This window comes from Phocoena phocoena, chromosome 17, assembly GCF_963924675.1.
Source record: "Phocoena phocoena chromosome 17, mPhoPho1.1, whole genome shotgun sequence".
Lineage (NCBI taxonomy): Eukaryota > Metazoa > Chordata > Mammalia > Artiodactyla > Phocoenidae > Phocoena > Phocoena phocoena.
The window spans coordinates 48,250,486-48,278,176 of record NC_089235.1 but is presented as its reverse complement, the minus strand read 5'-3'; the positions used below and the strand labels follow the sequence as shown (position 1 = coordinate 48,278,176).

Below are 27,691 nucleotides of genomic sequence, written 5' to 3'. Positions count from 1 at the left end.
CCATTTTAAAGCAACTCTATTAAATAAGAAGGTGATTACACTGCAAAACACTCTCTGTCATTAAAAAAAGTTTCTTTGAAGGCAAGCTCACAGCAAGAGTTTCAAAAATGGTCTAAGCAATAGAAAGACTACTGGAATGAGCCTCAAAATGGTTTCCTTGAAGTAAACAATATAGCAACGACCTTCCTCAGAGCCTTATTTTCCAGCTGTCACTGTACAACACACACTTCTGGTTGGCTTACTCACAGTTCCTTCAATATCTCAGAGGAGATTTCTTCCACTTGCCCACCTCATTATCACCTTTCACCTTCTCCTACTCATCCTTAAGGGCTCAAATGTCACTTTCTCAAAAAAACTTTCTTTGACCTGGATTAGGTCTCCCATTATGCAATCTCATTGTACCCTATACTTTTTCTTCATAGCATTTGATAAAAGTATAACTATATATTTACTTGAAAAAGAATGTTTAATGTCTTTCACCCTCAGTTCCATGAGATTAAGGCCCACATTTATTTGTTTACCACAGTGCCTAGTATACAGTAGGTGCTTAATAAATAAGAAGCCTAAATTTTATGGAAAACTTAATTATTTTTTATTCACATCCCATAAGTAGGACAGGAAACTGCTCAGGGCTTAATTTGGTTCTTAGCTTCTGTGTTTGTTTGTTTGTTTGTTTTAGCCTACCACATCATGTTATAAGGCTTAATAAATGGAAGAAAGACCAATATTTGCAACCAAAAACAATGTTCATTGGATGGACTTTGTAATTTGTTATAAATATCCTAAATATTATAAAGAATGTTTATAGCTAATATTTGTTTTAAATTTTCTACATACTGAAGGCTCACAAGTAACTTAAATATCAGCGGCTTCTATAAGGACAGAAAGAACATGGCACTTGAGGTCAAATGGCCTGGATTTAAATACTGACTCCTAATACTATCTAGCTCTAATACTTCAGGATGTTCACTTTATATATCCGAGCTATGGTTTCTTCAAATGTAAAATAAGCTACATCACTTATTTCATAAAGTTATTATTATATGAAAACATGTAACATATATAAATGTATTTTATAAACTATAAAGTATATAGTACTTGGAAGTAACCTCACTATGAACTATCTAAGGAATCAAATTATTGGAACCAGGATTCTAACAATAATGTTAGGTATCTTTTACTTATGATATTTATTCATGCAAAAAATATTTATAGAATTTCTTTGGGTAAGTTTCTATATCCCTGTTCGTTAGATGCTGAATGAAGGGATGCAATGCTTATGCTTACACCTTTCTGCAAAAATGAGATAAATTCAGAATGTCCTTCAAGTAAGGTCAGCTCTATACTTACATCTAGTCCTGCAGAGAGGCATTAACTCTCACAAATGGTGTAGCTGTTGGCAATTGTTTTCTCTATGACTGTTCTATTAGAATCTTTATCTCCTCAATGGAAATGACAATGCTAACTAGAGTTCCCAAGGAAGAAGAGATGTTAAGAAACTTTAAGCAGCAGAGGCAATTTCATTAAAGATGATAGCAAAAAAGTCAATCAATGCTTTAAAAAGTTCAACCTAAAAGTAATCCCCAAATTTCATATAAAAATAAAAACATAATTTATTTTGCCTATTAAACTGGCAAAGTATTGCCCAGAAGGTCAGAGAATGGGCACCCTTAAACCATATTTATTGGCAGCAGTGTATACTAATAGAACCTTTTTGAGAAATATTTAGTAGTATGTAGTAAATACTTTTAAAATGTTCAAATTCTGAGAGAACACTAGGAGCATAAACATCAAAATGTTAATATTGATGATCTCTGGGTGAAAACATCACAGAAATTTTTTTCCATTATGCTGTAGTTTTTGGTACAGTACCCACAAGAAAAGCCAAAATTTAACCTACGTAATGTGGAGACTTCTACAATTACAATGAAGTCATTCATTAACCATAATATATTAAATATGACGTTAGCCCATAAACTTTTGCTTAGCAATGCTCAAGTAAATCAAATACTAGATTATTAGTTTTCCCATGATTGGCTATACCCATTAGCAATGGTATCTATTCTATTCTTTATCGATAAGTTCCTAAAATTCTGTAATAAGTCAAATTATTTAATTAGTACTATGAAACATCCAAATGAGATGAGAAAACAAAACTTAGTACTAACTTCTTTACATCAGGCCTGCTGTAAGAGGAGAAGGTGCTTCTTCATATCTCACACGGAGATATCTGGCTGTTAAAATGTGTGGAGGTTTTCCAAACTGTCCCCTCATCAATAGAAGCTGTTCGTCTTGCTCACCTCCCAAGCCATAATTTGATAATTATGGCAGTTCCATTGCTTTATCCTTTTCCACTCTGTCTCCCAAATCAGTGTTTTCTAATCTCTTTTATTTTTATTTTATTTATTTATTTTTTTGTGGTACGCAGGCCTCTCACTGCTGTGGCCTCTCCCGTTGCGGAGCACAGGCTCCGGACGTGCAGGCTCAGCGGCCATGGCTCACGGGCCCAGCCACTCCGCGGCATGTGGGATCTTCCCGGACCGGGGCACGAACCCTTGTCCCCTGCATCGTCAGGGGGACTCTCAACCACTGCGCCACCAGGGAAGCCCAGTAAGTTTCTTTAAATGTGTTGATCCTCAGTTATTTTCTGATGTACCAAAAAAATTCTGTAGCATTTCCCAGGGCTTGAACTCTGTATCTATCTCCCTAGTTTTGACCAGTGAGGCAGAATAGCCTCCACAGTTTCTACCATCTAATTCAGAAAGGAAAGGGAAAACAGTGAAAGCCTCCACAAATGTATGAAGTCCCACCATCATTATCATCTCCCCAACTCCTCCTTCTAGGCGAGATATATGAGGGCTAATCCTACTGTGCTTTGAATCAAGCTGCATTATTAGAAGTATTACAGAGCTGCTTCAGCAGTCCAGAGCAGCTCTTACCAGAGCAGTCCCCACACCTACAAGCTGGCAGCAGGAATACCTTTCCTATCAGACTCAAGAATCAGGCTGTAGAGTGCTAATCCTAGATTTAAACTCTAGAATGAAAATATCCAGAGTGATTATTATGCTCTGACACTTAGAGGTTCTTCTATCTGTTAGAGGAAAGAAAACCAAGACCTATGAAAATACATTCTGGTAAGTCCCTCCAGTATTAGGACTGCTAGTTCCAAGTAATTATTCCCTTGATAATTATCAAGAGAATGACTGGAAGCAACACTACAATTTCAGGGAGCAATATCCATATGAATAAGATCCAACTCCATCTCTAATAGCGCCACTGTCCAGGAACAACGGTATGGAAATATTTATAGCCTTGGGACTCTAAGCACTCAACTTAAGCTTGCAAACTGCCTCCAGAAGGCACCTCTACTACCTAGTAAATTCCAAGTATCCCTAGATTCTTCAAGAAAGAAATACTGACTGCACATTGTCACTATATGAAGATGAAAAATGATAATCATTGGCACAATTATAAATGTGTTTTAGCAAAATATGAGAACAAATGAAATACTGTGCAATAATAGTGGCCTCCAAGAGTTCCCGTCCACAATCCCTTTCTTTCTTTCTTTCTTCTTTCTTTCCTTGCTTTCTTTTTTTATCCTTTTCTATTATGGTTTATTATGGGATATTGATATTGAATATACACAATATACACAATTCCTTTCTTTCACGCAATTTCCTTCTACTTGTTACATCATGAAAAAAGGGAGGAGTGGAGACATCATAAATACACCAAAAAATTATCTCACCACATGTGGATGAAAGGACATCAATTAGAAAGTTGATACGATAGTCACACCAAGATATCAGTTGGCTTGAATTAAAATGATCACAGTAAAATGGAGACAAAAAAAGACTAAAAAGGTAGATGTTGAATCAACCAAGACACAATGATTGATTTGCCACAGGGGTAGGAGGTAGTATATGAAGGTCAAGAGAGGAATAAAAAATGACTCTCAGATTTCTTTCTTAAGTAATCAAGCAGATAACCTTAAAATTTGCTGAGAAAGAGAACACTAAAGGAGGAGCAGATTGAGGGAAAAGGAAGGGAAAGATGATGAGTTGTTGAATTTAAGGAGCATGTAAGGTAGCTAGAAAGCCAGATAAGTAAGCAATTGGATATGTCACTATGGAGTTCAGAAAAGAGTTCTCAGCTAAAGATATAAATTCAGGAAGCATCAGCATGTTAGTAATGATTAGGTGAGATCACCCAGAGCGAAAGTTCAAAGTGGAAAAAAAAAGTCTAAGACAGTGTACCAGGGAACTAAGTTCCACACTGTCATCAGGTAAAGAAGAAGCATAAAGAAGAAAGAAGAGGAGAAGCCACAGAGGTAGGAGGAAATCAGGAAAGTGTGGTGGTCTCTAAGCCTTAATAAAAGACAATGTTTTAAGAAGAATGGTATGATTGGACTTCCCTGGTGGTCCAGTGGTTAAGAATCGCCTTCCAAGGCAGGGGACACGGGTTCGAGCCGTGTTCTGGGAAGACCCACATGCCACGGAGCAGCTAAGCCCGTGCACCACAACTATGGAGCCTGCACTCTTGAGTCCGCGAGCCACAACTACTGAGCCCGCGTACCACAACTACTGAAGCCCTCACGCCTAGAGTCCATGCTCTGCAACAAGAGAAGCCACCGCAATGAGAAGCCCGCACATCGCAACAAACAGTATCCCTTGCCCACCTCAACTAAAGAAAGCCCGCGGGCAGCAAGGAAGACCCAACGCAGCCATAAATAAATACATTTAAAATAAATAAAGTAAAATGTAAGCTACTTTTACAGTTTATAACTGTTCCCAGAATGTAAAAAAGAAAGGATTATGTGAAAATATAAATAAAAAGACCAATGTAGGTCCTGGACATAAACATAACTCCCAAATCTCACATTTTTTGAGAGAATAAAACACAAAGATGCACTGAAGCACTGGATCAAAATATATTTAGTCAGGAAGGGGAAATACTGCAATGAAAAAATCAAATATTCATAATTCTCCCCATTCACATGACTCTAATTCTTATTAAGCAAACTCAACCAGAAGAAATGGGTTTCTTACCACTTTCCAGACAGAAGTATTAAATCAACCTCAAAACTTTCAACCATGTCAAATAATTTATACAAATGAATTTCAGATATATACCACTGAAGTGAAAAAGTTATTTTTACATCACAACAATTTTGAGTTCATATATTCTGTAGTCTTACAGTCTTGGCTGTTTGAAAAAATATAAACTTTTTCTGAGAGATTTAACTAAAATTTGTCAATCCTGCTCTATGAACACAAATCAACTCTCACACAGAGAAAAGGAAGACTAAAATAGTTTTAAAGATTGGATAAATGGAAAACTCAATACAAATTTGAAAATACTACTGAGAAAAAATAAGTTGAGAACTAACACATAAGAATAGACAAACAAAAAAATGCTCGGGTGGAAATGTAATAAAAGAAAGAACTGAAAAGAAAAAAATGGCTGGGGGTTGCATCAGTAGAGAGGGGAGGTCACCCTTAAGTTTAATTTTCCAGTTCAAGCACTGTGTAATTAGGTAAGCACAGTGCGAACTGTTTCACCAATAACCTTCAAACAAACCTTGAAAGACCTTTCCAGACAAAGAGCTCCAAATCATATCTCAGAACTTCCAATTCTGTCAAATAACATATATAAGCCTCTCTCAGGTATATATCACGGACATAGAAATAGTTGATTATAGGTAATAACAATTTTGATTCTCTACACTATTTTTGTTGCATTATTTGCTTGAAAAAACTAGAGTAGCCATAGATTACTAAAGAAGAAATCCACAAGATTCTATATTAATATTCCTAACAGCAAACTGTATCCCAAATCTTAGGACAACAGCAATTTATCATGTATTGAGCTATCTTGAGATGCATGAGACTAATTCATTCTTTAGGATTCCTAGGGATAAAAGAGATCACACAAAATTAAAACAAAAACACTTAAGAGAAATACACACTAGTACCATTATTAAATACTGTACACACACACACAAGAATGGACATACATAATTAAAAATAAAAATAAGAATTTCTGTAAACTGCTTACAAATTTAAAAATACATTTTAAAAACTGCTCCTGAATTTTAAACCAAATTTCTCAACGGCTGCAGCAATTTTGCAGGTAGAGGCTACAGTCAAAAGATGCCAGGATCACTTCAAGAAAAACCCCTGTCCCAATCCACTACATATTAAACATATTCCTACCACTCCTGCTAGAAACTAAAGTCAGCAAAGATCTTTTGCACTTACTTATCAGGAGGAGCAGAGCACAGACAAACTCAAGGACAAAACCAGAGAGTTTCATATACTTTAGGTTATCTTTTATAATCCTGTCTGTATATATTTAAATATTCTATTGGTGATGAAGCAGGAGACTACTAAAAATTTAATCTCCAGTCTAGCAAATCTTGAAAGTGTAGTCTAGTGACCTTAGTGGGGTCCCCAAGACTCTTTCAGAGAATCTGCAGGGTCAAACTATATTCATAATAGTACTAAAATGTTATTTGCCTTTTGGACTTTCATTTTCTCATGGGTGTACAGTGGAGTTTTCCAGAGGCTACCTTAAGTGTGACATCTCAAGATAATAAATACACAAGGAGATAAAAGAGTCCAGCTGTCTTCCACTAAATCAGACATTAAAGGGATATGCAAAAATGTAAATAATGCCAATTTTCTCACTAAATTTTTCTTTTCTTTTTGAAGTACTTGAAATGTTAGTTTTTATTTACATTTTCATTTAAAATATTGAAATATTTGTTTTATATTACTGCAGAACACATCATCACACACTTCGCGGTGGCTTAACAAAACATGTATTTATTATCTTACAGTTTCTATAGGTCAGGAACTCAAGCATGGTTTAAAGGGTGTAATCAAGGGGCTGGCCAGGCCACATTTCTTTCTGAAGCTCAGGGTCCTTTTCCAAGCTCATATGATGGCAGAATTCAGTTCCTTGTGGCTCTAAGATTGAGGCCCCATTTTCTTGCTGGCTGTCAGCCAGGGCATGCTCTCAGCTCCTAGAGACTCCACCACATATGCCTGCCATGTGATCCTCTCATAGCCCTTTCACAACATGGTAGCTTACTTCTTCAAAGCAAGCAGAAGAATCTCTTACTTCAGTCTAAGACATAGTCTTGCGTAATGTAATATAAGCACAGAAGTGACTATCCCATCATTTTTGCCATACTCTATTAGATAGAAACAAGTCACAAGTTCCATACGTACCCAAAGGAAGGGTAAACTCTTCACAGCTCAACTTAGAATTCTATCTACTCCATATGCAGTGGGTTTACTGTTATTTTTAAATTAATTAATAAAGATATATTTTAATTTTTTCTCAGTTTTTATTCCTAATATGATAAACATCAATAAATATAATCCATATAAACAAATGCTCTTTGAGGTCCTCAATCATTTTTAAGATTATAAAGAGATCTCAAGACCAAAATGTTTGAGAATCATTGCTCTAATCTAAGCTGCCTCTTATATTTGCTGCCTCTTATATTTGACACATGATAAAAGATAAGAAAACGGGAATTCCCTGATGGTCCAGTGGTTAAGACTCTGTGCTTTCACTGCCATGGGCACAGGTTCAATCCCTGGTCGAGGAACTAAGATGCCACAAGCTGTGAGGCGCAGCCAAAAAAAAAGATATGAAAACTTACTTTCTGCAAGTAGTGTTTCTATTTTAAACGAAACAAGCAGTAGTCATGCTCCCAATATAAAACGAAATTTTAAATTGAGGAAATGACTCAAGTTATTTAGCTTTCCATATCATATTTAGCTTGAAAATCTGAACTATAATCATTTATTTTTACAAATGTTTAAATATTCCCCATCCAATCCCATACTTTCACAATTTCAGGGAATTGTAGGAGCAATCTTCTTGAGTAGATGAAAACATGTAGGTTCTAGGCATAACTGGAACAGGGATTGTTTATCTATAGTAAAATGCAAGAAGTTAGAGAATATGAGCACAGATATTTCACTGTAAATGAGTACAAAAGAATTCAAAGACCCCACCATGATGCTGACTACTATAATTCATGTTATTATGTATTGATGAATTTAGATGCCTGAATCCTTGAACAATTAAAGATATCAAATAGGAAAATGTATCTTTATTTTTATTTAAAGCTTGGACTCCAAATCCCTATTTTTTAACTCTAGTGAGATATGCTAGCCTTTATATGAGCCTTGAAAAGACTATTCTTGCTCCGTAAGTTTCAGTACTAGATAAGACAAATATAGTGGCTGGCTCCTTAGTCTCACTCTTCTTCCCCTTTTTCCAAAGGGTACTTCCCAATTGTTTCATCTCAGGCCTGTCTTATCACATCAGCTATAAGAGATGAAAATATACAGTGCAAAAAATGGAAGCAGGCATTTACCTCAAAGCACTTTCATTGATTACCACTTTACTCACTTTACGAAAAGATCTGAGCAACACTTCTACACTCACTAACACTCACCCTTGCCCACCTCAATATGGCAGTCCAATTTCATAGCCCTTATCTATCACATCCTTGACCAACATCAGAACTGCTTTACTTGATGTGTATCAGGAGAGTCAAAGAGTAAAGGGAGAGGTGGTGAAACCCCCTAGAAGTAAGTACATAACATTAATATTGTCATAAGCGCCAAAATAGAAGCAATATACTCCCACAGCTCGCTGCGCAGATTCACACATACATTTCTACTGCCAATATATCTGTAAAACAAAAAAATCTGTGTAAAAGGATTACATGAACATTTATGCTAATATTAGCTTAAAATTTGTTACAATTTATGAAATTTTATATGTTTAATGCATGAGTGACCCAAGTAATTCAAGATACATATTATTGTTGGAATGAAAAAACAGTCTCAAAAATGGTCATTTTGGTGTTAACCAATCATTTTCTCAGCAACAGCTTAAAAAAAAGTGCTGCTGCTAACAAAACCACCACCAATACCTAATAAATTACCCCCATCTTAATGTCTAACTAGCTATTCTCTCCTTCTAACTTTACTACAAAGCATTTTCCTTGATATCATTATCAAAACCAATATAGAGCTATATTTTGGAAGTGAATAAAAGGCACTCAAAAGAAACTTGTTAGGGGCTTCCCTGGTGGCGCAGTGGTTGAGAGTCCGCCTGCCGATGCAGGGGACACGGGTTCGTGCCCCAGTCCGGGAAGATCCCACATGCTGCGGAGCGGCTAGGCCCGTGAGCCATGGCCGCTGAGCCTGTGCATCCGGAGCCTGTGCTCCGCAACGGGAGAGGCCGCAGCAGTGAGAGGCCCATGTACCGCAAAAAAAAAAAAAAAAAAAAGAAAGAAAGAAAGAAAGAAACTTGTTAAAAATGAATTTATAGACACTTTCAAGAAAGAGTAAGTAATAAGTAGAGTCTCAGTCAATTAAATGTCACTGATTAGGAGAATGGATATTAGCTTATAATATTTCAAGTATGACTGAAAAGCAACTACTTCAAAAGTGACCAGTATAGTCAAGTCATACTCTAAAGAAAGTAACAACCTCCCTAGACTTCAAATAAGAAGAACAAAACAAGTAGACAGTAGACTAAAAGGCAAAACTTCTATAAGGCAAAGTAATTATGACTGAATGTCATTACACATAAAGTAAAAAGTCACCAAATCCAGCCAGAGACACAGAGGAGTGGTCACTGAAATTATCCCAAGGATACCAGCGTATATAAAGGTGAGTTGAAATTGGAATAAATATAGTTCTAAGATGTAGATCAGTAGGGAACATGGAAAAGGTTAAAATGGAAAGAAGTATCCTACCAAAAGGTCTTATTCTGTCTACAGTATTCTGTCTACAGTATTTTAAAAGGAAGACGATAGAATGATTTTCAAATGATTAGTGAGACATTCCCATAATGAATACAGCTACCATGGCTTATAAAACCAAACTGTAAAAATATCCATATGCTCAAGAATAAATAAGTAATCTGAACAGTTCTATACCTATTGAAGAAACTGAATTCATAGTTTTAAAAACCTAGCCACACAAAAACCCCAGGCCCTTGGCATCAGAGACAAATTCTACCGAACATTTAGAGAAGAAATAATGACAGTTCTACACAAACTCTATACAAGTTCTTTCTACACAAATTTGCAGAAAATTGAAGACAGAAAAGCACTTCGTAACTGCTGAGGTTACGAAAACCAATGACATTACCAAAACCAATGACATTACAAGGAAAAGGCACTACACACCAATATCCTTCATGAACATAAACTGAAAAATCTCTAACAAAATATTAGTAAGTCAAATCCAGCAATAAATAAATCGAGTAACACCATCATGACCAAAAGGAGTATCCCAGGAACACAAGATTGGTACAACATTTGAAAACAATCAGTGTCATTTCATTCTACAAATACACCAAAGAAGAAAAATCATATTATCATCTCAATAGAGGCTGAAAAAAAGCAATTGACAAAATTCCACAGCCATTCATAATAAAAAAAATTCTCAGCAAACTAATAATAGTATAGAATTTCCTCAACTTCATAAAGGACATCTATGAAAAACCTATAATTAACATCATATTTGATTGTGAAAGACTCAAAGGATTCACCCTAACACTGGGAATAAGACAGAGATGTCATTCTGACTACATCTATTTAACATTGAAGTGGAAGCACTACCAAACAGTATAAAAGGTGGAAAGACACAGCTTACAAATTGAAAAGTAAGAAATAAAGCTACCTTTTTTACAGGTAACATAATCATCTATGTAAAAAACACAAAAGACAGTTTTTAGAAAAATAGTGTGGTACTGTCACGGGATAGGTAATTAGACTAACAGGACAGAAGAGAGAACTCAAAAATGGCCCAACTGTATTCAGGAACATGTTATAAACACAAGTGGTACCAAAAACCAGTGGTTATGTGTTTTGAATCTCTACTCCTCCTTCTTCCATCTCTTCTCTTTGACCTAGTCAGGAGAGGTTCTCCATGTGATTAGACTGGACCAACCTAGACAATCCAGGATAATCTCCCTATTTTAAGGTCCATAACCTTAATCACATCTGCAAAGTCCCTTTTGCCACACAGACTAATGTATTCACAGGTTCCCAGGGATCAGGACCTAGACATCTTCGGAGACCACCATTCTGTTTACCACAGAAGATAATGCAGCAGTCTGGAGCAATGAATTAACGTTCCTACATGTATCAATCTTTTAAAATGCAAGATCTAAAGCACCATATCATTTATGTAATTTAAACACATACATACACAATGCAACACTTTTTATTATTCAAAGATACATATTTAGGTGAAGAAACACAACAGAAGCCTTACACAGATCACTGAAGTGCCATAAACTGATATATAGGATTACCAAAACTCACTACATCTGAGAACCAAAATAAAACAAAGAGTGGCAGAACTGACACTGATGATCTAGGAATAGCTACACTACACAAATTTGCTTTCCTACTATTTTTGTATCATGCTGTTATCTTCTTGTCTTTAAAATTCCTTCATTAAAATTCTGTTGAAGTTCTAACAAATTTACAAAACTTCCCCTAAACTGCTCTATTTTGTTCCATCATTTAGATTTGTTCATTTAATTCTCTGACTACTTCCATATATTTCTAAGTTATATTTTGCTACATGTTTTTACCAGTTTCAAACAGTTATGTTTATATAACTACATCATTAATCCTGACTTACTTATTAGATAATAAATTCTTATGGCACAGTGCATCTTTTACAGTCTTTGTATTTCTCCGTATAAACTAGTGTTATAAATAAAGTATATACTCAATAAATATTGTAGGCTAAGTACCTGAAGTAATATTTGTTACAATATAGTTCCATGGGGAACTTTCCATAAGTCTAAGTACTATGCAGTGTTTTCGTTAGATATCACCTGGAAATCCTCCAAGAAGAATAGGGAGATCATGTAATTTATCCTCCACACAAGGATACTTTTGAAAGTGAAATGGGTGCTCTTAATAATTATGCTTGAAAAAAGGGATAAGCCAGAATAGGCCCTGACAAAATGGGACATAGGTCACCCTACTCAAAAATATATTGAATGACATGGAAAACAGCAATACATTAAATCAAATTCTTTAAAGTGAAGTTAAAATGTGATCGGTCAAAGCAAACAGACATAGAATTTCTTTTAAAATATATTAAAGCACTTAAAATTCCCCATCATCATTGCAGGTATCTAAGAAACAACAGAATTCTAGAGATCAATCTTACATGTAATAACCAATAGTTAGTTCTCTTATACAAGTTAACATATTTTTACAAAGATATTACCAAAAAAAAAAAAAAAGAGTCTAAGAGACAGAAAAATGCAGTACTTGGTTCCATAAGTAAATTTAATGTTTTTAAACACAGGATAATTGCAACAGGTAAAAGTTATGGGAAAGATAGCTATCTGCTTGTCTTTTCAATGATTCAATTTATTTCACTTCACTCCAATTCAACTGATATTCAATGAGTGCCTACAATTTCTAGAACCTAAACTAGACATGCATGGATGCAAAGATATAAAAGAAAGTATGCCCTCAAGTTGTTCAAAACAAAGAGGAAAAAAAAACATTGATAACAAGTACACTAAAGGTCAGACAGTGGTAAGTGCTAAAATATACAAAGTATAGATGCATATATATATGTGTGTGTGTGTATACATATGTGTCTATATATACACACACATATATAAAGGTACCATATATACAAAGGTTTAAGCAAAAACTATAATTCTTACTGGGAAAAAAATAAAAGAAAGCTTCATGTAAGTAGAGACAGGGCCTTGACTTTGAAGAAAAAGTAAGCTTTAGGCAGACACACCAAGACACACCCTTACTTAAGGATCTTGGCCCTTGCAATTTTTCTGCCTGGAGTGTTCCTCCCCCAGATATCTACATGACTTACTCCTTCACCTCCCTCAAGTCTTAACTCAATGTTAAGGCCTTTCCTCACCTCTAATTAAAAATTGTAAACCATCCCCCTCAGAAATCCCCATGCCTCCTCCCTCGCCCCGTATTATTTTCCTCCGTAGCAGGGCCTGGGAGGTGCCAGCGACAGGGTGTGCCACTCACATCTACGTGAATGGCTCCCTCTAGCGTTCTTCTCTGCACAGCCCGTGAAGTCGAATGCACAGGCCTCAAGCTGTACTGCTAGCCAGTATACTAGTTACTTCCTACTCTTTTGTGTTCCCCAACTGAAAAGCAATCTCTGTGAGATATTTTGTTCATTGCTATACCCTCAGCACCTAGAAATCTGTCTCTCACACAATCAACATTCAATAAATATTTGTTGAATTAGTGTAAATCTAGAGAGAGAACAGAATTCTAAATAAGAGGAATAGCATGAACAAATACTTAAAATTTTAAGAATGAAGGATTTTTAAAATTCATTAGTTATCTGCTGTAGCTGTAGGTTGGTGGGGGGAGAGAAAAGTGAGTGATGAGGTCAGAAAGGACAGATGATAGTGAGCCTCAAAAAGTAGAATGAGGGCTTCCCTGGTGGCGCAGTGGTTGAGAGTCCGCCTGCCGATGCAGGGGACATGGGTTCGTGCCCCAGTCTGGGAAGATCCCACATGCCGCGGAGCGGCTGGGCCTGTGAGCCATGGCTGCTGAGCCTGCGCATCCACAGCCTGTGCTCTGCAATGGGTGAGACCACAACAGTGAGAGGCCCGCGTACAAAAAAGTAGAATGCTAGGGTTTTGAGTCAGAAAAACCAATGTTTCAATTGTAATTCTACTTCTAATTTTGGAATCGAGAAATCACTGCAGTATAAAAAAGGGTCTCTTAAATCCCACCTTACAACATCATTATGGAAATTAAAATTCAATGCCTTAAATTTTTTCACAGAGCCTAGAATAGAGTAGGTACTCAATAAATGTTAATTTCCCTTAGAAAACTAAGGATTGGAACTTTAAGTACAAAATGGGAAGACATCAAAAGTGAGCAAATAAATGACTTCATCATATCTCTACTTAAAAAGCACAATTCTGGAAACAAAGTAGAATATGTAGAAAAGCAAATAAACTGAGAAGCAGGAAGTCAGAAAGAAAGCAAGACACAGTTAATGCCTAAACAGAGCAGTAACAAAAGTGGAATTGCCCAAAAACTTTATATGAAAATCAAGAGGAAGAGGATTAGGAAATAATACCTAGGTATCTTAACTTGGGCAGCAGGATGACTGGTGGTGCAACCAGCAGGGCTAGAGAATGACAAGAAAGCTGCTACTTTGTAAGGAAAGAGACACAAGATGCAGAACACTTTGATTCTGACATATTTGTGGAACAAAAGGATTCTGACATATTTGTGGAACAAAAGGGAAGACTGCACAACCTGCCGTTGAAAATACAAGTCTGGTACATGAAGACCTCAGAACTAGAGATAAACATTCTGGGGATAAATACCATATTTGAATATGAAAGGCAATGATACACAAGAAGTACTGTATCTCACAATCTCAAATGCCAGCTTAATCCACGTATTAGTCTACAACCGACTCTGTATCTAGTTCAGGTGGAATAATCACAGAATTAACTTGTCTTGCTTTTGAGAAGTACTTTCACCACCTGGTGGCAAAAATTATAAATACAGGTTAATTTTTAATCATTCAAAAGCTGAGATGATCCCTTACTTGTCATTTGGCTTATCAATAGCATTTCCAGCAATATATTACATGGAAAGTATCTTTCATTCTTCATTTCTATCATAACTGCTATTTCTCTTCTCATTTTTACTCTGGCCACTAACACATTCAAATTATATAACTGGAAGAAGTATTGGTAAAAACCTTTCAGCTCTCCAGGACTTTCCCACTTCTTCATAATTCACTCATTGCATAGTCCAATATACACCACAAGACAGTTAAATAACTATGAAATTAAGGGTATTACGAAAGCTCATGTTGCCAAGTTTCTTGCTTTCAACAACTAATAGTTCGGATTGTTTAAGGAATAAAATGGTTTTTGAAACTCGATACATGCTTTGAACAAACTGATCAATAGAACAGTACAGAACACCTATAAATATAACTCTAGCATATAATTCAATATGTGATAAAATGGCATCTCAAATCAGTGGGAAGAACAGATTGACCATTCAATAAATATAGTAGCCAAAGGGGTAATCATGTGCAAAATAAAGTAAGGTTGGATCTGCATCTCACACCATACTTTAGTAAATTTCAGACAGCTCACTCTTTTACAATGTAAAAGTAAAATCATAATGGTATTAGAGGAAATCATAGCAATATTTTTTAATCTTAGTGAGGAGAGGGCCACAACAAAGGATTAGACACTTTTCCATTGAATATATATAAATGATCAATAAGCACAAGAAAAGATGATAAACATCATGAATCATTAAGGAAATGCAAATTAAAACCACAATGAGATAAAACTTCACACTCAGTAGGACGACTATAATCAAAAAGACAAGACAGAAGAATCTAAAACATACGTCCACACAAAAACCTGCATAACAGCATTATTCATAATAGACCAAAAAAGTGGAAACAACTCAAATGTCCATGAATTGACGAATGGATAGGCAAAATGTGGTATATCCGTACAATTAAATATTACTCAGCCATAAAATGAACGAACTACTGATGTACGCTACAACATGCATGAACCTTGAAAACACTGTGCTAAGTGAAAGAAGCCAGACACAAAAGGCCACATATTGTATGATTCTATTTTTATGAAATGCCCAGAACAGGCAAAACCATAGAGATATAAAGTAGATCAGTGGTGTCAGGGAGCTGATGGCAGGAGAGTATGGGGAGTAACCGTTAATGGGTATAGAGTTTCTTTGGGGGGTGACGGAAATGTTCTGGAATTAGATAGTTGTAATGGTTGCATAAATTCACCCCTTTAAAGTATAAAATCCACTGAATTTTATACTTTAAAGGGGTGAATTTTCTTGCAAATGAATTATATCTCTATTTTTTTTAAATATGGAGAGTCATATAAGAAAAAATATTCTACTACAGTAAAAGGTGTACTTATGTTTATACATTGTAAAAAGAACAATACAAGCAAAGTCAAAAGATAATAACAAACTGGGAAAAAGTATTTGCAATCTGAGGTAAGCAGACTTCTAAAATAACCCCCAAGATTCCCACCACCCAGTGTACACACCTTGTGTTATCCCCTTCCCTGGAGTGTGGGCAGAACCTGTGGATATGATGGGATTTAACTTCCATGATCAGGTTACATTATATGACAGAAGTAAGGTGATTTTTGGATATAATTAAGATACCTACTCCGCTGACTTTCAATTAATCAAAAGGTAAATTATGGAACGTAAGCCTGATCAAGTAAGTTAAAAGATAGTTTATAGAGGTCAGAGAGAGAAGTCAGAGAGACTCAGAGCAGCACAGGGATTCTCTTGTTGGTTTTAAAGAATAACTGTCATGCTGCGGGGAGGGACACTTGGCAGGGAACTGTGGGTGGACTCTAAGAGCTGAGGCCCTCAGTCATACAACTGCAAGGCACTGAATTCTGCCAACGATCAGTGAGATTGGAAAAGGACCCTGAGCATCAGATGAGATCGCAGCCCCAGCCAACGCCTTGATTTCAGCCTAGTGAGACTCTGAGCCGAGGATCCAGAATAACCTGTAGCCTGATCTTGACCCACAGAAACTGAGATCATAAATTTATGTTGTTTTAGGCCCCCAGGTTTGTGGTAATTTGTTACACAGCATTAGAAAATTAATATACAATCCATTCCACAAAGGGTCATTTTCCATAATACAAATGGAGATGCTAAAAATCCATTTAGATAAAGACTAACAACTCAATAGAAAAATGGGCAAGATATATGAAGAGAGAGTTCAAAGAGAAAAAAGAAATCTATACGTTCATGTACATAATGCTCAACTTGACTTATTTATGATATAAGAAGGCAAGATTAAGAGTATAATGCAGACTGGTAAAGATGAAAAGTTTTATAACATTGCATTGGCTAAAGAATTAGAAAACAGGATTCCTAGTAATGTGGATAGAAGTCTAAATTGGTACATTCTCTATAGTAAACAATTCGGCCAACAAAAAAATTAAACTGAACATAATGTTTGACCAAGTGATTCCACTTCCGGAAATTTTAGTTTCTCTTACAGATTTACTCTTATACAAAATTTTTTAGTATAAACATATATATGTATCCATATATATGTGAGATTATTTATTACAACAGTGTTTGTAATAGCAAAAAAATTTGGCAATAACCTAAGTGTCAATCATTAGGGACTAAAAAATTTTGACACATCCATTAAAAATAATGGTGAAGAACAATCATTATGTACTGGTAAACATATGTTATTAAATGAAAAAAATAACAGGATACTATATATATGCTATCATTTTAAAGGAACACATATGTACATATATTTTATATATAAAATGTTTATATATTTACATATGTAAATATTTATATATGTAAAAATATATTCTCATATTTGCCGAGAATAACTATAAAAATACTAACAAAAATAGTAACAGTGTTTGTAGAAGAAAAAGAAACTGAGTGGCTAGGGTATGGAGTAGGTATATAGAACAGGGAGATAATACATAGAAGAAGAAATACACTTTGAAGCATAAGACAATCCTTCCGTATGATCTCGAAAGTCTTAAAATTTACTCCAAAAACAAGAATTCAAAAGAAGATGCGAATCAAAAATGTGAGTAGTTATGGAATAAGATCTTAAACCATATTTCAAATTACCATAGTTATTTTTCAAGTAGCTATCAAAGCTATCTGTATAGAATAATACTAAGAATATAGAATAATACTAAGTCATTTAGGAGAAAATAACTCCTAACACTTGCTGATAAAGAAAAAGTAAATTAATCTAATTTTACTAAAAATTATAGGCTATGAATGAATTCAGAAGTTTCTGCTCTTGACTTTGCACCCAGTTTAAGAGGCATGAAACATAAAATTCTATTTATATCCTTTTTTAGACCAGATAATTTTTTTATGGTCCACTGGCAAGATCAATCTTGATATTGAATGTCACACCAAAATGCACTATATAAAATACTTTTTTTTTTTCTTTTTTTTTTTTTTTTTAACATCTTTATTGGGGTATAATTGCTTTACAATAGTGTGTTAGTTTCTGCTTTATAACAAAGTGAATCAGCTATACATATACATATGCTCCCATGTGTCTTCCCTCTTGCGTCTCCCTCCCTCCCACTCTCCCCCTCCCACTCCTCCAGGTTGTCACAAAGCACCGAGCTAATATCCCTGTGCCTTGCGGCTGCTTCCCACCAGCTATCTACCTTACTACGTTTGTTAGTGTGTATATGTCCATGACTCTCTCTCGCCCTGTCAAAACTCACCCTTCCCCCTCCCCATATCCTCAAGTCCGTTCTCCAGTAGGTCTGCGCCTCTATTCCTGTCTTATCCCTAGGTTCTTCATGACATTTTTTCCCTTAAATTCCATATATATGTGTTAGCATACGGTATTTGTCTTTTTCTTTCTGACTTACTTCACTCTGTATGACAGACTCTAGGTCTATCCATCTCATTACAAATAACTCAATTTCATTTCTTTTTAAGGCTGAGTAATATTCCATTGTGTATATGTGCCACATCTTCTTTATCCATTCGTCCGATGATGGGCACTTAGGTTCTTTCCATCTCCGGGCTATTGTAAATAGAGCTGCAATGAACATTTTGGCACATGACTCTTTTTGAATTTTGGTTTTCTCAGGGTACATGCCCAGTAGTGGAATTGCTGGGTCATATGGTAATTCTATTTGTAGTTTTTTAAGGAACCTCCATACTGTTCTCCACAGTGGCTGAACCAATTCACATTCCCACCAGCAGTGCAAGAGTGTCCCCTTTTCTCCACACCCTCTCCAGCATTTATTGTTTTTAGATTTTTTGATGATGGCCATTCTGACTGGTGTGAGATGATATCTCATTGTAGTTTTGATTTGCATTTCTCTAATGATTAATGATGTTGAGCATTCTTTCATGTGTTTGTTGGCATTCTGTATATCTTCTTTGGAGAAATGTCTGTTTAGGTCTTCTGCCCATTTTTGGATGGGGTTGTTTGTTTTTTTGTTATTGAGCTGCATGAGCTGCTTGTAAATTTTGGAGATTAATCCTTTGTCAGTTGCTTCATTTGCAAATGTTTTCTCCCATTCTGAGGATTGTCTTTTGGTCTTGATTATGGTTTCCTTTGCTGTGCAAAAGCTTTGAAGTTTCATTAGGTCCCATTTGTTTATTTTTGTTTTTATTTCCATTACTCTAGGAGGTGGGTCAGAAAGGATCTTGCTGTGATTTATGTGATAGAGTGTTCTTCCTATGTTTTCCTCTAAGAGTTTGATAGTTTCTGGCCTTACATTTAGGTCTTTAATCCATTTTGAGCTTATTTTTGTGTATGGTGTTAGGGAGTGATCTAATCTCATACTTTTACATGTACCTGTCCAGCTTTCCCAGCACCATTTATTGAAGAGGCTGTCCTTTCTCCACTGTACATTCCTGCCTCCTTTATCAAAGATAAGGTGTCCATATGTGCGTGGGTTTATCTCTGGGCTTTCTATCCTGCTCCACTGATCTATCTTTCTGTTTTTGTGCCAGTACCATACTGTCTTGATTACTGTTGCTTTGTAGTATAGTCTGAAGTCAGGGAGCCTGATTCCTCCAGCTCCTTTTTTCGTTCTCAAGATTGCTTTGGCTATTCGGGGTCTTTTGTGTTTCCATACAAATTGGGAAATTTTTTGTTCTAGTTAAAATACTCTTATATAGTAAAATGGTGAGACATTTTAATAGGTTTCAAATAGCAAGAGTTTATACTCATGCTCTATCTCAACCCTAAGTAGCATAAATCCTAGTTCAACTATGTGTTATCTCAGACTTTAACTGCATTTTCATAGCAAAGTTTTGTTTCTTAACTAATCAGTCTATATCGCTTTTCTTTAAGTTAACTTATCATATAAATTCCCAAGCATTATGTACAATACATATGCCAATAATATACTGATTTTCAATATGAAGGCTACTACAATACTCCTTTCATTCATTTATTCAACAAATTTCTACTGGTGGTCATCTTTCCCACCATGCAGAACAGCTGAATAGTGAAAACCATTTTGGAGAGACCAAAGAATAGAATAGATAGGCTGAGAAATAGAAAAAAAGATGCTGAGATAGAGTTTGTAGTATATGAATCCATAACTCTAATTGTTCATAAAGTCTATCCTCATTCTTTTCCTGGGGTTCTTTCTGTCAGACACCCCAATATCCTTATAATTCTTCCCCCCTTTTCCTTAAGCTATTTTATTATTCCATTCATTCAGTTTTTCAACAACTGTTCACTGAGCACACTACATATCAATTTCTATGTGAGGTGCTAGGAATACACTGATGAAGAAGATACACATGACTCTTGCATCATGAAATTTGTTTAATTTGTTCAATTCCTCCCTTACTTTTGTAGAGAAAATTTTCAATGTCTTATAGTTGTTAACCACCACTTTTAAAATGCTTTTTAAAAGGTCAACATTTACCAGTGCAATGGCATTCTTCTGTTAATGAAGCCAATAATTTACTTCTTGAGTGCACAAAGAAACTTGGAATTCAAAATGACTAAAATTAATTTTAAAGCATAGTCATTTCATGTAAAAGAAAAGTCATGCTTCACAGCATGACATATAAAATATACCTCTGGGGGCTTCCCTGGTGGCGCAGTGGTTGAGAGTCCGCCTGCCGATGCAGGGGACATGGGTTCATGCCCCGGTCCAGGAAGATCCCACATACCGCGGAGCGGCTGGGCCCGTGAGCCATGGCCGCTGAGCATGCACGTCCGGAGCCTGTGCTCCGCAACGGGAGAGGCCACAACAGTGAGAGGCCCACGTACCGCAAATAAAAAAAAAAATATATATATATACCTCTGTATCTGTATTATTCTGTCATTTTTGGTTCTTCTTAAAATAACTATACTAACTTTTGAAATAGATGTTGCTTTTTTACCAGGTATTATTTTCTTTTTTGAATTCATGTATTCAGTGACTATGAGCCCCCTAGTAGATGGCAAATGAAACAAAAATTTTGTACAGGTTACACATAATCAGTTAAAACACATTTTCATTTTATAGCACCTTGCTGATGAAATATTTATTGCAAAAGTTTTTTAAATTACCGAATAATAAAATACATAAATAGTTGTATGTTTATACTATGCAATAAATGACAATACCACTGTAGAAAAAACATCCAGACTACTTTCCATACATTGTACAAGATTGTTCAGCCTCCATTTCTTGCACATATTTCATATGCACCTATCTAAATTTTCTAAAGTCTCACACAAACCTTGATTCCTGCATCTCAAATGCTAAAGAATGAGCCATAACAAAGCTGGCCTATACGCCAAAGGGTAAGTGGGGCAGCAATGTCAAATACCTCTCACAGCACCACCAGAGACCTTTCAATCACACTTCATTTTGTCAGCAAGCACTGTGCGTCCTGTCCTTAAAAGAGAAATGTTTGTTACCTTGTATCCGAAAAGTTGAGGAAAAGATAGATTATTGCTGGCTGTATTTCAGATGAGAACTCTGTTCACTGCACATGAATCCCACACAGAATGAAGTCATGTCAGAAGCTATAAGTACCAGGTGGAGACCTATCAAACTCAACCCAGCTTATAATGCAACGCTTAATAAAATATTTCATATTAAAAAATCTAGGACAAATGCCAACCTATTCAGGCTGCCAGGAGAGCAGGTGTAAACTGGACTGTCCTGGGCAAACTGGCATGCATTGCAATTCTACTTATAGGTCACTTAAATGAAAGAAACTTGACAATGGTTCAAGCTTAATGCAATTGGAAATAGGCATACTCTCTTCTTTCACCTAAATATTGACATTAAAACTATTAAAATTACTTATTCCAAGTGAACAGCCTATCTGACTTCTACACAGTCAAACCAATTCTCATAATATGTTAAACATCCTTTTAAAAAAAAGTCATAGTTTGTCTTCAGGTACTCATATCATATTCTTAAAAATAAAGACATCTCTTCAGTGTTCGCTATATGAGAACATGCCATTATATATCTTCATGTCTACTGATTGATTGTTCTGCCAATAAAAGACAAAGATGCTACAGAAATGACACTGGTCACGTCAAAGGCATTAGTATTACAGTTTGCACTCATTCAGCATCTGTACCAACCATTTATTGAATGTGCATAAATTACTGGAAGTGCCACCCAATATCTAGTCATCTTTGTTGCCTTGTTGTTTCATCTGATATTCTAAAAATTATAGAAGGAATATCTAGGAATAAAGATTATAAGGCCACTTGCTTCCATGTTATTAAGATTCTTTTTCTCCTAAGGCAACCATCGGAATTTTACCTTTTCTAGTTCCTTGGCTATTTACAGTCTAATCTCTTTCTTAACTATGCGTTGTTTCCCTTTAAAAATTATTTCCCTTTACATCTCTTTATCTACCTCCTCTAATCTTCATGTTAGTTTTCCCTCGCCACATACCCCATATAGCCATTTTGAATAAGATTCATAAGAATTATATCAGTTTCATCGGACAGCTCATAGAAACAATCCACATAGTCTGTACATCGTATGTAATCCACACTTAGTAAACTCTAAATATAATTGGTTTGATTCTAGGTCTACTATCAGCATTCTATAAATATGGACATCTCTGAATCTATTAAAAAGAGCCATTGTTGAAAGATTATGAAGAAAAATTATCCACTTCTGATGCAATTTCACAACAAATCTTAAGTATTTAATACCAATAAAATTTCAATGAAACTAGCAATCTTAAAATGTAGGAAACATAAGAGAGAAGATCTTAAAGGTTCTCATCACAAGAAAAATAATGTATAACCAAGTGAGGTGATGGGTGTTAACCAAACTTATTGTGGAAATCATTTTGCAGTATATACATATATCAAATCATGTCGCACAAAAATTAATGCAATGTTGTACGTCAATTATATTTCAATAAAATTGGGAAGTTTTTAATTTAAACAATTTAATGTGGCAATTATGCATATAATTCCCTTTTAATTTTTTATTGAAATATAATTTACATTCAGTAAAAAGTATACAAATCTTAAGTGTAACACTACAATAGCTATTGACAAATATATACAACTAGTAATCCATATCCCTCTCAAGACACAGAACATTTCCATCACTCCAGGAAGTTTCCCCAACAAAAGCATTGTTATGATTTCTTACACTAAAGATTTATTTTGTCTCTTGTTGACCTTAATATACATGGAATCGTATATTATATACTCTTTAATGTCTAGATTCTCTCACTCAGCACAATGGTTTTGAGACATCTGTGTTTCTGTGCATGTAAATAGTTCTCTAGTTTTATTAATGAACAATACTTTTATTTGAATTTTCCAAAATTTGTTTATCCATTCACCTGATTGGTGGACATGTGGGAAGTTTCCATTTGGGGGCTACTAAGAACAAAGCTGCGATAAACCTTAATACACAAGTATTTTTGTACACATATGATTCCATTTTTCTTAGGTAAATACCTAAAGTAGAATTACTGGGGCACAAGTGTATATTTAATTTTATAAGAAACTGTCAAACACTTTCCCAAAACGCCTGTACCATTTTACATGTTTTAAACTCTCACCAGCAAAGTATTAGAGATCCAGTAGCTCCAAATCTTCACAGATGTTAAGTGATACCAGGTTTTTCATTGTTTTTTTTTAATTGTAATTTTCCAAGTGAGTGCATCAAAGTATCTTATGGTCATTATGCTTTGCATCTCCCAAATGACTAAAGACATAGGACATTTTTCCTTTGTTTATTAGCCATTTGTGTATTTCTGTTGTGGAGAAAATACTTTTGCACTTTTTAGGGTTATTTTTATTTCTATTATTTAAATGTAAGTGCTCTTTATACTCTTTTTAAGCTACATGTATTGCAAATATTTTCTCCTGAAATTTCTTGAAGTACAATTTGGTTATACATTTTCTTAGTATCTTTGATGAACAAAGTTTTAATTTTGATGATGTCTATTTTGTCATTTTTTTGCCTTTTATAATTAGCACTTCTTGTGTTTATCTCAAAATCCTTGCCTACGTCATGAAGATAGTCTCCTCTGGCTCCTCCTAGCAGCTTTATAGTTTTAGCCCAAAGCAAGGTCACAACAATTTTCTTCTGTATTTTCTTCTAGAAGTTTTATACTTTTAATTTTTATATTTATAGCTATGATCCATTTTGGGGGTTTTTTAATGGTAAAAAAGCAAGCTTCAAATTTCATTTTTTAAACGGATATTCATTGACAGTACAACCTGCTTTCAGTCTTCTTCTCCTTTCTGTCCTTTCTCTGTTTAATTGCCTTTGTACCTTTGTTGAAAATTAGTTGTCAGTATGAGTCGGTACATATTACAGACTCTCCATTGTCTTCTATTATCTTCTAAGCATTTTTAAGTAACAAGAAAAAAGGATTATATATTTACCCATGTATTTATCACTGCCATTGTTCTTCATTTCTTGTGTAGATACATATATCTATCTGGTATAATTTTCCTTCTGCCTAGAGGACTCTGTTTATCATTTCCTACAATGCAGTTATGCTGGTGATGAATTTTTTCAGCATTTGTATATCTGAAAAGGTATTTTTGCCTTCATTTTTCAAAGATTTCCACTGGCTTTAAAATACTGGTTGATGGCTTATTTATTGTTTTTAAATCTCTTAGTACTTTAAAGACATTTGTTTCATTCTCATCTCTCTTACATTGTTCCCAACAAGAAATCTGCTGTCATCTTTATCTTTGTAAGCATGTCTATATATATAAATATGTCTTTTTTCTCTGACTGATTTTAAGATTGCTTCTCTATTACTTATTTTATGAAACTGGATTATGATATGCCTTAGTGTAGCTTTCTTCATGTTTCTTGTATTTGGAGTTTGTAGACCTTCTCAGAGCTAAAGATTTGTAGTTTTATGAAATCTGAAAAAATTCTGGCAATCATTTCTTTACATTTTTCTTTGTACTCTGCATGCTCTCCTCCCCCTTCAAGGACATGTATATTAACTGCTTGATTTTGTCCCTTAGTTGATGATTCTCCTTCATTTTTTAAATTATTTTATTCATTTTTTTATTCTGTGTTTCAATTTGGATCATTTCTATTGGTTTGTCTTCAAATCCACTAATCTTTTCTTCTTCAACACCTAAACTTCCATTATTCCCATCAAGTGCATTTTTCATTTCCAATATTATAATTCTCATCTCATTTTAGCATTAGATCATTTTAGCATTTATTTTCATATATTACATATTTCTACTTAACTTTTAAAATTATATGGAATACAATTATAGTAACATTTTTTATGTTCTTGCCTGCTCATTCTAATATCTGTGTCACTTCTGGATTGGTGTCCAGTGTCTGATTACTTTCTAACTATTGATTGTGCTTTCAGGCTGTTTTGCCTGGTTATTTTTGACTGAATGCCAAACACTGTGACTTTTATCTTTTTGGGTGCTGGATATTTTTGTATTCCTATAAATCTTCTTGAACTTTGTTCTGGGAGGCAATTAAGTTACTTGGAAACAGGCTGATCCTTTTAGGTCTTGTTTTTATGATTTGTTATTCTGTCTGAGAGCAGTACCCAATTTAGCATTGATTATTCCCCACTGCTGAGGCAAGACTTTCCAAAATACTCTACCCAGAGTTCCAGGAATCTTGAGGTTTTCTAGTCTGGCTGCTGGGAACAGACACTATTCTTGGTCCTGTGTGAATGCAGGCCAGTGTTTCTCTAATCATTTTGGATGATTCTTTCCCTGGCCTCAAGTAGTTTCTTCACATGCATGTCCCAATCATTCCTCCACTGAATACACAAGAATTATCATCTGTAGATCTCCAGGATATCTTGCTGTTCAGCTCTCTCCTCTCTGGTACTCTTTCTAGAATACACAAGAATTATCATCTGTAGATCTCCAGGATATCTTGCTGTTCAGCTCTCTCCTCTCTGGTACTCTTTCTAGAAAACTCCAGCTGCCGTGGTCTCCCCATACCCTCAGAACTGTCTCCTCAACTCAGGAAGACCTCTGGGCTCTGCCTATACTCCTCTCCCTTGCAAACATCCTGGAAACTCTCAAAGCAGTATGCTAAGGCAATCATAAGGCTCGCTTTATTTCCCATTTCTCAGGTATCATTCTCCTCTGTTGCCTGACGCCCAATTTCTTAAAAACCATTGTTTCAAATAGTTTGTCTATTTTTACAGATGTTTTGGGCAAAAAGGTAAATCAAGGCCCTATTATTCCATCTATACATATAGCAGAAGTCTTAAACATATATTTTAATTATTACTTTTACTTTAAAATAATCAAATGCTCACAAAGATACTTGGAAGGTCAACAGTAACAGAGAATAAAGAAATGATGGTTATTACCAAACTGTTAACTATTCATTATACAAGTTTTAACTTGCTTTAAAGCTTTACACTTTCAATCTAAGATAATCGGTTTATATTGTATTACTCTCTTGTCATCACTTACACCTGGTAGCATTTTTCACCATCTAACAAAATGCACTGAGATGTAATATAGTCATATGACTTTTTTGTTTTTCACTCTTGTCTAATTAAAATTCCAGACAAAATCATAATGTAGTCTCTCAGTACTTTCATTGTGTCATTATTTAAGCAGTAAAATGTAGAAATAAATACTTAAGAATCTGTAATGCCTATAAAATATTGTTTCTTTGTAGTGATGCTTCTTAAAAATGCTTCATAGTCCATTAACAGCAGGTAACTCTGTTACTTTTTCCTATCACTTTTAAACTTTTGTTTCACAATAGAATAAGGAAGTAGGGAAAATAGCGTAAGAAATATTACATAGTAATACAATTATAAGATCACAGTGAAAATGTTCTTAGTGAAGATTTAACCTAATATTGCCAATATATTCAATTATAAATATGAATCATGGTGAAATTATTTGGCCATGTGGTAACAAGTAATATCTATACTGAAATTCAATAAATATTTGTTGAATAAACTAACTATAATAATGAGTTTAATATGAATGAATACAATCCTCTACTAATTGAACACAAGACTATCAATTATAGGAGAGGAAGAAAAAATGGAAGAGAATGCTTCCAAGTTTATACCATGGCAGAAGATCTTAAAATAACATAAATAATTTTAGACCTGGAGGTCTTTTCAAGATCTTGGAGAACACCTTTCCTATTTCAGAGATCGAAAAGTGAACACAAAGAAAAGATATACATCTACAAATGCTAACAGTAAAGGGAAGAAGTTAGAACAGGACCTGTATCTTCTAACTTCCAGTTTTTGTATCTCTTCCACCATACAAATTAGTCATAATATTTCTTACTTTTTAACTTCTCCCAACATTCCAGGAAGTGCTAAATAAATAAATAGTAAAATGTTACATGAAAGAAAAAAACAATTAGCTGTTTCCTAAATTTCACTAATTTTCAACTATGGAAAATATGAGCATCCAACTTTTAAATAATTCCAAATGTATAAAACATCAACTCAATGTTGTAGAACAGTTTTACTTTGGTTTTTCTGTAATTTTTAACAAAATAATATTGTTTTAAAAATGGCTATTTCACCCACCCTCCTCTAAATCCCATCTTAGATCCTCTAACCCAGTGGTTCACAACCCTCTTCCAGGCCAAAGCCTCTTTGTAAAAC

At 34.9% G+C, this 27,691-nt stretch overlaps 1 protein-coding gene across 22 annotated transcripts in view; it reads right to left on the bottom strand.

Moving 5' to 3' along the window:
- The window catches only part of RIMS2 (regulating synaptic membrane exocytosis 2), a 591,263-nt gene that overhangs the window by 367,524 nt on the left and 196,048 nt on the right, over positions 1-27,691 (bottom strand). The window contains exon 4 of one of the 22 annotated variants that reach the window (XM_065895366.1): positions 3,511-3,552. The exons of the other annotated variants lie outside the window; for them this stretch is intronic. Within the exon in view, the coding sequence (XP_065751438.1) occupies positions 3,511-3,552 (42 nt within the window). The remainder of the gene's footprint in view (positions 1-3,510; positions 3,553-27,691) is intronic. 22 annotated transcript variants of the gene reach the window in all.